The 11,024-nt window shown below is 39.7% G+C and overlaps 1 protein-coding gene across 2 annotated transcripts in view; it reads left to right on the top strand.

Annotated features, from left to right (window-relative positions):
* The first annotated feature begins 1,680 nt into the window (after positions 1-1,680).
* Positions 1,681-11,024, top strand: part of LOC137647321 (WD repeat-containing protein 73-like) — a 34,548-nt gene continuing 25,204 nt past the window's right edge. Inside the window, exons 1-2 of one of the 2 annotated variants that reach the window (XM_068380723.1) lie at positions 1,681-1,838; positions 8,454-8,545. In XM_068380723.1, coding sequence (XP_068236824.1) covers positions 1,777-1,838; positions 8,454-8,545 — 154 coding nt within the window. In that variant the 5' untranslated portion in view covers positions 1,681-1,776. The remainder of the gene's footprint in view (positions 1,839-8,453; positions 8,546-11,024) is intronic. The other variant, XM_068380724.1, reaches the window with a different exon arrangement.

Here is an 11,024-nt window from a genome sequence, read left to right as displayed (position 1 = left end):
ATCAATTCACACATTAAAATAAATGAGGGAGCAAAAATACGAAAGAGGTTTAATTAACCTAATATTGATTTATTCACAAATTTACATTAAAAGAAAACGGACATCTTAATAACACAAAAATGGAATCATAAAAGGAATGCAAATTAAAAGCAATTCAAAATAATAAAAATGATGGGTTAGACACGTGGTCTGCAATAATCAATAATCAAATTGGGGTCGGACACGTGGCCCATGTGACCCAGAGACTGTGCTAGTCTCGAGCAAAAAATTAAATCGAAAAAATATTTACACACAATCCCACCGCACACAGTCCGAATATTGTAATTAGCCAGTTTCCCTATTAAGTTAAAATTAGTTTAACCTAAAAAATGGGGGAATTAACTATGGCCAATGTTGTTTTACCTGCACTCCTTTTAAGATCAGTCCTATGCCCGTGATAGCTGTTGACCTGGTTGCACTTTGCACTCTTGCCTGGCTCACCCAAAAAATTCTCACTTTGGCTGCAACTATGGTATACCAGGGCCCTCTTCTTCTCAATCTCTCCAACCGGCAGCAGGATTTTTTTAAGGATTGGATTTTAGGATTTTTATTAACTCTAGCAACCCCTCTCAGGGTATGAGAGTACATTACAAAATATACAAAATTATAATTCGACTTACAATAATAGTATTAGATGGCAGTAAAAGGAAGCAAAATTATTTCTATTTATATATCTATACATATCTATATCTATGATTAAAGTGTTGTTGCAAGGGTGCCATTCGTACGATAATTATTGTACATGTACGATTATTTTCACAAGATCATATGATTTGGAAGATGCTACAATCAAAGAATTGTATAAGTTATAATGAAAATGTTTCGTTAGATGATTAATATGGACCCGCCCGAGAAGTAGTTCCCTCGACTTCAGTGGAGGGTTGGATTTAAACCCAAAACAAGTAAACAAGTAAGTACGATGTACGATACATACCTTAGATAAATACATATGTGTGTGTCTTTCATTAAACAATTATACTAAAATATTTCGAAATAAGTCAATTCTGTAACTCTTTAATAATTATATTGAAGCTTCGAAATAAGTCAATTCTGTAACTCTTTAATAATTATATTGAAGCTGTGTACGATAATCTTGGTTGAAAAACGACAATTTTGAAGCTCGTGGTACGATAATCCAGTCGAAATAATCTGGCAACCCTGTGTTGTTGTCAATCTTCTTCAGGGGTGCCATTCGTACGATAATTATCGTACATGTACGATTATTTTAGGTCCAGTACGATGTACGATACATACCTTAGGTATATACATATGTGTTTAATTAAACAATTATACTAAAATATTTCGAAATAAGTCAATTCTGTAACTCTTTAATAATTATATTGAAGCTGTGTACGATAATCTTGGTTGAAAAACGACAATTTTGAGGCTCGTGGTACGATAATCCAGTCGAAATAATCTGGCAACAGGGTTGCCAGGTTGGCCTTTTTTCAGGCCAAAAAATCTTAAATTTCGGCTTTTTAAAAATTAGTTGGCCTTTAGTAATATCATGAAAAAATGTGGGCTTTAACTACTATATTTTGGCCTTTTTCTAATAATGGGTTGGACTTTTAAAGCTGTGATTGATTATAAGTTGGCCTTTTCTCATTTAGAAAACCTGGCAACCCTGTGTTGTTGTCAATCTTCTCCTCTATTTTGAAACATAATTTGTACATTTATGGTGACTGTCCCTTGTGGAAGTTGTGACACATCTATCTGCTTCACAACTCTTCTGCCATAATGTATTATGATGGAGGTGGTGAAGACTCGGATGACGAATGGTTTTACAGTTCATTTAAAAGGTAATAAGAGTTATTATAGGCCAGACTGTTCCAAACTACATACTCCATCTAAATCCTAAATTCCTAATTCAAGTTTCAAACTCTGCTTGATTTCAGGCTTTAGATGTAGTTTTCTTTTTTTTTTAGCTTAAGGTATTGCATTAGTTTTACTTTTTGGTAAAATCATTCTGTAAAGGTGCAACAGGTTGCAAGACTAGCGTTTTAGAGATTAGGTTAGATGATTGAGACTGGGCAAGAAATTTGGGTAAAATTGTATTGTATTACAGGGTGTGATTTCGAACAGAAAATATATGTTTTCCTAGAGCAAATAACGTGATTTAACCGAATTTGACCTTCATTTCAACCGCAAACAAACAAATCAACCAATTCGACTAACTTTAGGTTGCCGAATTGGTTGCTGTTATAACCTAGGGAAAAAACTACCATTTTTCTATAGTAAAAGGTCCCTTCTCTTCAGAAATATGATACCCTGTAGACTTGTAAAACTTTACCGAAATTTGTATGCTTTGAAAGCTTATTTGTGTTTGAGAAACAGAAATTTTAAGCTTTCTCGTGGGGGTAAATGGTAGCCACTGGTAACAAAAACAGCGGAGCCTTTGTATATCAGCTGCCAGTTTCTCATGTGTTGATTAAAAATGTACTTAAACTTTCCCACCTAACCTAACCTGCAAGCCGTGTCCTTACCTACTTAACGGGGAGGGGCTAACGCCCCCTGCGACCCCCCTTACTCTGCTGTACTCTAATTTAGCCATTATAATACATACAGGTGGCCGCTATCATACATACACCCTAAAACAGCCTACAGAAGTGTACTTAGGAAGACTATAAGTTGACCAATTGAGATCGTTCATGAGTAGAATGGCACATACACCCAGTACTGTAACTGGTTAAAATAAGGGTAGGCTAGACATTTACTGACTTACCTTAGGTTAGGACATAAATCTGTGAAGTAGCAAATTGGGTCACTAAACCCAACTTTCTATGTCAGAGCTGTGCCCGTGTCTACTAATCTACAACCCTTCCCCAATTGTTGTGGTATAATTTTCTGGTTAGGTAAGTTGAGACCTGCTCCTATTGGTGAGTAAGGCCATAATATCATAGGTTGGGTTAGTTTGTGATGGGAGGTGTTATTGTTCCGTACGATCTTGAAATTTGCACTGATTCCGTATCGGGTTGCACGATGTTGGAATATACAGTACTGTCAGGTAATTCCCGTGGTTGTCAGGTGCCGCCTATATAGACCCACATTAAGCAGACAACAAATGCGTCAAGTGCTGCTGCCTGTCAATGGGTGTACTGTTGCGACCTTCTCGAGCTCCTGACAATGGTTCAATTGCCTGTTATAACTAAGTACTGAGTAATTAGCAAATCTTTCCAAATCATATGATTTCTATATTTTATAGTATGTATGAAAAGAATTTCAAATTGAATAGATTGTACATAATGTAATTAGTTTAAAAGGACTATATTGTTGACACCAGGCATCGTTTTGATTTTGCCATATGCGATACAAAGGGACTTCTATTAGAAAGTCACTATTTCTATCAATGATTTCAAGATAATGTTATCTTTTTAAAACGTATTTTTTAAATCATGTATTTTTTATTAACAATAATAAAACAATGGTTTTAATAGTTATTATGTATTTTTATTTTTTACACCATTGTCCAGTGGTTTTATGAGGGCAATTGTCCTGGGGGCAGTTGTCCCGGGGGCAGTTGTCCATGTTAGAATGATATTATGTGAGAAATTAAGTTAATTTGAGTGCTGTGAGGAAAGATCAGATTAAAAACAATAGGTTAAAGGCCAGTACTAATACACTGTTTTTTGGTGAAACTATTCATTAACAAAATCTCTCTCTTTTTTTTTTTTTTTTTTTCCAGTGAAATACCTTGAAAAGTTTTTAGTTTACTGAAAATTATCCTCAAAGATGAAGTTATTCACATTTTCTTGCAAATTGGATATACTCATTAATAGGATTCCGATGAATTAGATTGCAATGGTCTAAGTTAATATGATGGAACATAACATTACTTGTGTAGGATTTGATGAATGTATGTGTTAAATGTTATTATTGTGAGTTAAAGCTTGTAATTGTTGAATTTAATCTTGAATCTAGTAGGGATTATATTACCTCAATTATGATCCTTGCTTTGGACAATTAAATGTGGGATTTTTACCAAGATATCATTGTAGCCTTGTTAAACATTCCTATTACCCTTTTGTTGTTTGACTTTTCAATTAGACTATTTGCGTATTCCGTCCGTGTTATGCAACAGCTTTTATGTGCGGGGATCACCCATAATATCCTATACAGTTAACACATCAATTACCAAATAAGGTAAAACGGCCAGGTAAGTGTATTGCTTGAATATGTGTTTCAGTCAACACGAAGCAAAAATTATTCCCACTTGGTCGTGTGATGTAGGAATCTTCACACTACGCAACGCAATTTTAGAATATTCTGATATTGTGATGATTCTTTTATGGCTCGCATCATAAGCACACTGGTAAAGATTTACTAATCATATTGCTCACATTTAGGAGTACCCATCAGACATTCTACATCCAACTTAATCTTTTTTATAATTTACATTCAACTCGCATCATTGTCTCTTAAAACAATCTTATCATTCAACTAAGGAAGACATTAGTTGCTCAAATGCAGAAGTCAGAGCATACTTTGAGATCCTTCCCACCTTTCACAGAAGGTTCAATGTTTCATGACCATATTCCTGAATATTTTCTTTCAAATACCTTTTGTACCATGATTTAACCTTCACTGAAACTGAGTACAGTACTTCATAGTGTAGTGAAGGTATTGTCATTCCTAAATAACTGAAAACGTACAAAGTATTTTAAAATGACAATTTTCAGCATAATTCATGAATCAAAATTTGGGTGATAGCAAAAAAAGGTGTGCTGGCAAATTGATAAGTGGGTCTGCCATACACAGTAGCATAATGAAAAAAAAGAAGCACAGTACATTACTACTGTACGGGTATACTGTATTGTTGAACCTTTTAAGTATAGAAGACTACCCTGTAAAACTAAGTAAGCAATAAGTTTTAAGTTGTGATATAGGTCGAAGTCTATGACAGCACACACTCCATATTCAGGAAGTGGTTGATCCTAAGGTTAGGTTAGAATGTATATCTTGAATTGCTATTGTTTATTTTTCATTCTTAAGTTCTAGGTTTTAATGACAAATAGAGCAGATGGGATTTTTAATCCTTTTCTTGTGCTGTAAGCATATTTACCATTACTGTAGGTCTATTGTTACTATTATTTTTTTTTCTATCATAGCCCCCATAATTGTTAATGGTAACAGAAAAACCAAAGTGACTACTGTTTATTGCCTAAAAATTATGGTAAAAAATACATAAATAAAATGATGAGCAAGTGGTTTTAAAAACACATGGCTGCCAAATACAGTAATGCCTCAAGAATTAATTTGTCCAGGAGTGGCTTTCGTACCATGATTTTTTTCGTATGATGAGGCACGTTTTACAGGTAAATCGGCCAATTCGTTCCAAGCCCTACAAAAACACCACATTAAATTTTGTAATAAGGCTAAACTGAACTAAACATAGTGAAACACAACCATTTGGATCATTCAATACAGAAACTAACCGTTAATACCCATTAAAGGAAATTTATAATTAAAACAACAGTACTGTACAGTAATGCAATAATAAATGGAAAATATAGTAACAAAATTGTGGAACCTTATCTAGAAAGCATGAACACTTGACTTTTATGAAAGACATCAACAAATGGCAGAAAATATTAACACTCAACTTTACGAAAAACTTGAAATAAATTTTTTTTTACCTTTTTCTAATTTTTCCTTTTACTTTACATTTTGTATTTTCTAAATTTGATAATTTTCTTCATCACTTCTTTTTTGTTTCATTGGATGACTTTGAGCTTCCACTTGGCCTACTAAAGGCCTCTTTATTAAACAACTATCTAAGGAAGCTTGTTTCTGCCTGTTTTTTTAAAACATTCCTGAAATGACTCTGACAAAAGACATTCATATACGCAAGGGCACGACCTGTGTAAATCTTTCCTGGGTCTTCTCTTCAAAATCCACAGTTTTATGATAGCAAGCTAAAGCCTCCTTAATTCCTGCTGTTTTCATAGAGTCATCTTCCTCCTCGTTGCTGCTAGAGAACTATTCCTGAACGACGTTCACTTACATGGCCTCCTACTCCTTCAGGTCATGTCGGAACCTCCTCTTGGTGCTCCTTAAGAAGCTCATTAATGTCATTCTCATCGACTTCCAGACCCATAGACCTCCCGAGTCTAACGATCTCAGCAACCTCAGGTTGAGCACCAGGTTCAGGATTGTCAACTTTTTGGGCTTCAGCTTCAGCTAGGCCTAGGTAGAAGCCTTCAAAGTCTCGTGTGGAGATGGCATCAGGCCACAGCTTCTTCATCGAAGAGTTCAATATGCGCTTTGAAACCTCCTGCCAAGCTAGATCGATAAGTCCGAGGTATATCACATCGAAATTCTCCTTTCAAAATTCACGCAGGGTAAAGTTTGTGCTGTCAGTGATTTAAAAACATATTGTTGTATAGAGCTTCTTGAAGTTAGAAATAATGTGTTGACCCATGGGCTTGAGGAGACGGGTGGTGTTAGGTGGGAGATAGAGAACCTAGATGAATGAATAATCTGCTAGGATATCTTCCTCGAGGCTAGAAGGGTGAGCAGGGGCATTGTCCAACACCAGCAGGCATTTTGGAGGGAGTCGCTTCTCTTCCAAATATTTTTTCACAGCCGGGCCAAAACAAAGATTTACCCACTTGGTGAACAGGAGTCTTGTTACCCAGGCTTTTGCAGTACCCCTCCACATCACCAAACGCTTCTTTTTAAGCACTTTGTGGGTATTAAAGGTTCAAGGAGTCTCCGAGTGATATACACCAGCAGGGGCTTCACCTTACAATCCTCACTGGCATTTGCACAGAATGCAAGGGTAAGCCTGTCCTTCGTAGGCCTATGTCCGAGTAGTTTCTTCTCTTCCGACGTGATGTACGTCTGACATAGCATTTTCTTCCATAAAAGGCCAATTTCATCATAGTTGAAGACTTGCTGGGGACTGTAGCCTTCCTTGATAGTCAACTCGTCGAACATCTTAACAAAGGCTTCGGCCACTTTTGTGTCCGAGCCGGGAGCCTCCCCATGCCGCACCACCAAATGAATGTCAGACCGTCTCTTTTAATTTTTCAAACCACCCCCTGTGAAGCCTTGAACTCTGGGGGTGCCTGCTTCGATGTCCCTTCTCCTGTGTCGTCTTCGGCTTGAGCACTCATGAGATCACCGAAAATAGCGCTGGGCTAGTGGCAGATTATTGTCTCAGTAAATGTGGCTCCAGTGATTTCCTTGTCTTTAATCAAAAGGAAAAGCAGTCTCTCCATCTCATCATGAACATGGCTGCTCTTGCGGGAAAAAACAGTCAGGCCCTTAGAAAGTGTTGCAGCTTTGATGGCTTCCTTCTATTTAAGGATGATGCCTATCATCGACGGATTTCGGCCATACTCCTTAGCGATCACACTTAACCGCATGCCACCTCATACTTCCAGATTATCTCAAGCTTCGTCTCGATAGAAAGCATCCTCTTCTTCTCGATAGAAAGCATCCTCTTCTTCTTTCCATGCATATTAGCAACATTCTTGGGACCCATGACTAATAATGTATGAGTTGAATAAAACAACACAATACAGTACAGTAACTAAAAGCACAACAGCAAAATCACTAACATGAATTCAATGTGAATGATAGCACTGCCAAAACGAAATGGTCGAGGAACGCCAATGTGTACGTGTATGATGGGATAGATGCTGACCAATAGGAGAGTAAGATCTTATGGCAGTAACTAGCACCAGACTAGGGAGATAACGAATGGGACCAGGGGAGACTAGTGGCGAGTTTACTGTTTGGCGGCATGCGAATTTTAGAATTAGTCTTGGCGGTTGGGCAAATCTCGTACCATACCTTGTTTCATATCATGAAATTTTTTATTTCAATCTGAGTCGGAAAAATCTATGCATATAGTTTCGTATCATGAAATTTTTGTGTGCAGAAACTTTTGTATCAAGAGGTACAGTATTACTGTACAGTATTAGAAGAAAAATCATAAACCTTCCAAAATGTATCATCATCAGTTATGTATAGCATTAACTACAATATCGAGCTACAGAGCTATTCAGACTCCAGCTAAATGCTTAAAATCAATTATTGAATATTAATACTGATATTTGAACAGCACAATGGTCTTTAAAAGTGAAGTATGCAAGCAATAATGTAGTCTGGAAGGTTTCTGAGACTCCTTGGCTGTATGGTACTGTATTGGTACTTTGTATTTTTTTCTTTGCTCCCTGCCTTTCAAAGCATACCATACATGGGTAGAGATTATACTAAGCTAAAAGTGTACCCAGTATGCCCTTAATTGTAACCCTTATTTTTAATCTTAATGTTAACTTTTGTCTGCTTTGAAAAACATCCAGAAAACATGGTTTATTTATGGTTGAATACTAGCTTCAAGATATATATATATTTATTTGACGCTATAGATACTGCACACTATATTGTATTTCATTTCTCTCTGGCAGGTACGATGACCTCTCAATGTACAATGTACAAGGCAGCATCTCATCTATGGCTCTTAAGGGCAACAGTAAACTTCTATTAGCATCTTCTAGAGGTAAAAGATAATACTGTACACTGTTTTATTATTTTTTATACACTATACTGTATAGCATTTCATATGCTTACAAAGGTTGAATTCCAAAATTATAATGCAATCCTTATTAGCTACAGTACTGTGTTGTATGGATGAAAGCCTTTTCTTGACAAGCTTGCACCAATCATAAATTGTTCCGTCACTAAAACAACCTTACGCTATTTGATAGGAATTATCTTTTGGCAAAACTGGAAGACTAGCCATTAAAACTTTAATGCGTAGTGGCAACCACCCAACCACTTGTTAGTTAGAGGAGTTAGGGGGTATCCAGAGTAACCGAGTACCCCCCACTCACTCACACATAGTGATATTTTACTACCTATTGTTTTGGCTCTGCAAAGAACGTACTTGTCAGCTCTCTGCTATTATGCTAAGACTTGTGGCACCTTCATGTCCTCGGGACCGACCCCTATTCCTTGTGTCCTACCTGCAGAGGGCGTCGTTCCGAGCAGGGTTCCACCTGCGATGACTGTATAAAGTGGTCTGCCTCCCAGTGGGAGAGGTTCAGGCAGTGGCAAAGAAGTAGTCTAAGAGAGAGACTCCGCCTTTGGGGTCTTCCTCGAGGGCTAAGAGTCTTCGGACTTCTGTCACCCCTCGACCTCTTCCTGAAGCTCCTCCTCGATCTGATTCTTCCAAGGGCCGGACAAGCAGTAGCGTAGATCGCTTAACTAATTGGCAACCTCGGGGTACCGGGGATGTTGTTCCTTCCCCTAGAGAGGCACCTCGCCCCTGCTCGTGGCTGTGCAAAGCCCATCTCTTCCCTTGTCCAGCCAGTGTTGTGTGACCCTTGCACCCGTTCGCCCTCTCTTCGACGACCTGCTGAGAACGAATCTTCCCATCATCCTTCGACCTCCTCGTCTTCCAGAGATCATCTCCCTCTACATTCTTCATCCACCGGGCAGCGCTCCAGTTCATGAGATAGGCGATCTTCTCGTTCTCTTGTTCATGATCATTGGTCTCCTCGGGATCATCACTCGCCGGCTCGTGCTCGTCACTCAACATCTCGTGATCGTCACTCACCGGAGCGTGGTTGAAGCTCTGCTGATTGTCATTCTTCAGCTACGCGCTCACATTTTGCTAGCCATTCATCAAAATGAGATCTTCCTATGCATCGTTCGCTGTCTCGTCACTCTAGACGATCTCCAAGACGACGCTCTTCTGCTGAGCACAGATCTTTGACGCTATAATCTGCTGCTTGTAGATCGCCAACTCCATCTCGCCGATCGTCAATGTGACACTCTCCGGTGCGTCACTCTCCATCCCATCGTGCTGATCATCATAACTTCGCCGCGATGCTCTCCAGCTCGTCGCTCGCCATCTCACTGATCACCATCTCATTGATCTCAAACGCGATGCTCCCCTGCATGACACTACAGCACAATGCTCATCAACGTGTCATCAGTCTTCACGACGATCTCCTGCGCGACGCTCCCCTACGCGTTGTTCGCCAACGCGTTATGCGCCCTCTAGAGGATCTCCATCATGACGCTTGTCAACGCATCGCTCACCATCATGCCGCTCACCTTCTCACCATTCGCCTGCATTACGATCACCTACTCGCTGATCTCCAGCGCATGATCATCGTTCGCCCTCTCATCGAACGTCTCTAAGGGCTGCTTCTCCTCGTTCTCCATCTTTTGCTCGTGAATCGCATGCCCCTGAGCACGAATGTAGATGTTTCCGCGTGCGTTTCACTCGCCCTGGCAAGTTTTTCACGAGCATTCATAAGCAAGGACTTTCCTCAAGGGTTCTCAGCCTCAGTGACAACTAGTGGATGCCCCGTTCCCTTTCCAGAAGGCTTTCAACATCCTCCGAATAGGTAAGCTAGCGTCGAAAGAAGACCAGCTGATGCCCGTTCCTCTTCCATCTTCCCCCCCAGTTTCAGGTCCTGAGGCCACTCCCTGCTCGGAAGCATTCTCCACTCCCAGGCCTACCCAAGGACACCCCAGACTTGTCATCTGTCAGCGAACACCCGTCGTGGTTCGACAACCTTATTAAAGCGGTCACTTTGGCTGTGGCAGCTCCTCCCAAACAGGCATAGATTCCTCCTAGGCTGATGCTTGTTTTTGCTTCTACCCTGGTCATCCTGTTGGAGAACTCAGTTTCCTTCTCTTCTTCGTCTATCTTTCTTACTGACTCCAGGAAGAGGCCTGCTTTTGCTAGGGACCCAGCTCCACCGATGCCCCTCTCTCCCATCAGGAGAACGAGAGGAGGCGCAAAGGGCTCCCAGGTTCTGACGCAGGACTTTTAACACCCTGGTACTTGCACCAGTCATGGCGGCGAGACAGAGGAGGAGGATACCGAAGCAGACCCCTCCTCACGCAGACATCCTCTTTCACCCTAAGCTGAGTAGGGACATTGGCTCTCTGCATGAGGCTCCTCACTTGCCTTATTTCTGTTCTTCTCTGATTGAGGTAGTTCCCCTCGAACTACGGCCCAC

The sequence above is a fragment of the Palaemon carinicauda genome, chromosome 9 (assembly GCF_036898095.1).
Source record: "Palaemon carinicauda isolate YSFRI2023 chromosome 9, ASM3689809v2, whole genome shotgun sequence".
In the NCBI taxonomy this organism is placed as follows: Eukaryota; Metazoa; Arthropoda; class Malacostraca; order Decapoda; family Palaemonidae; genus Palaemon; species Palaemon carinicauda.
The sequence above is the reverse complement of the archived record's forward strand: the minus strand, read 5'-3'. Positions and strand labels throughout refer to the sequence as shown.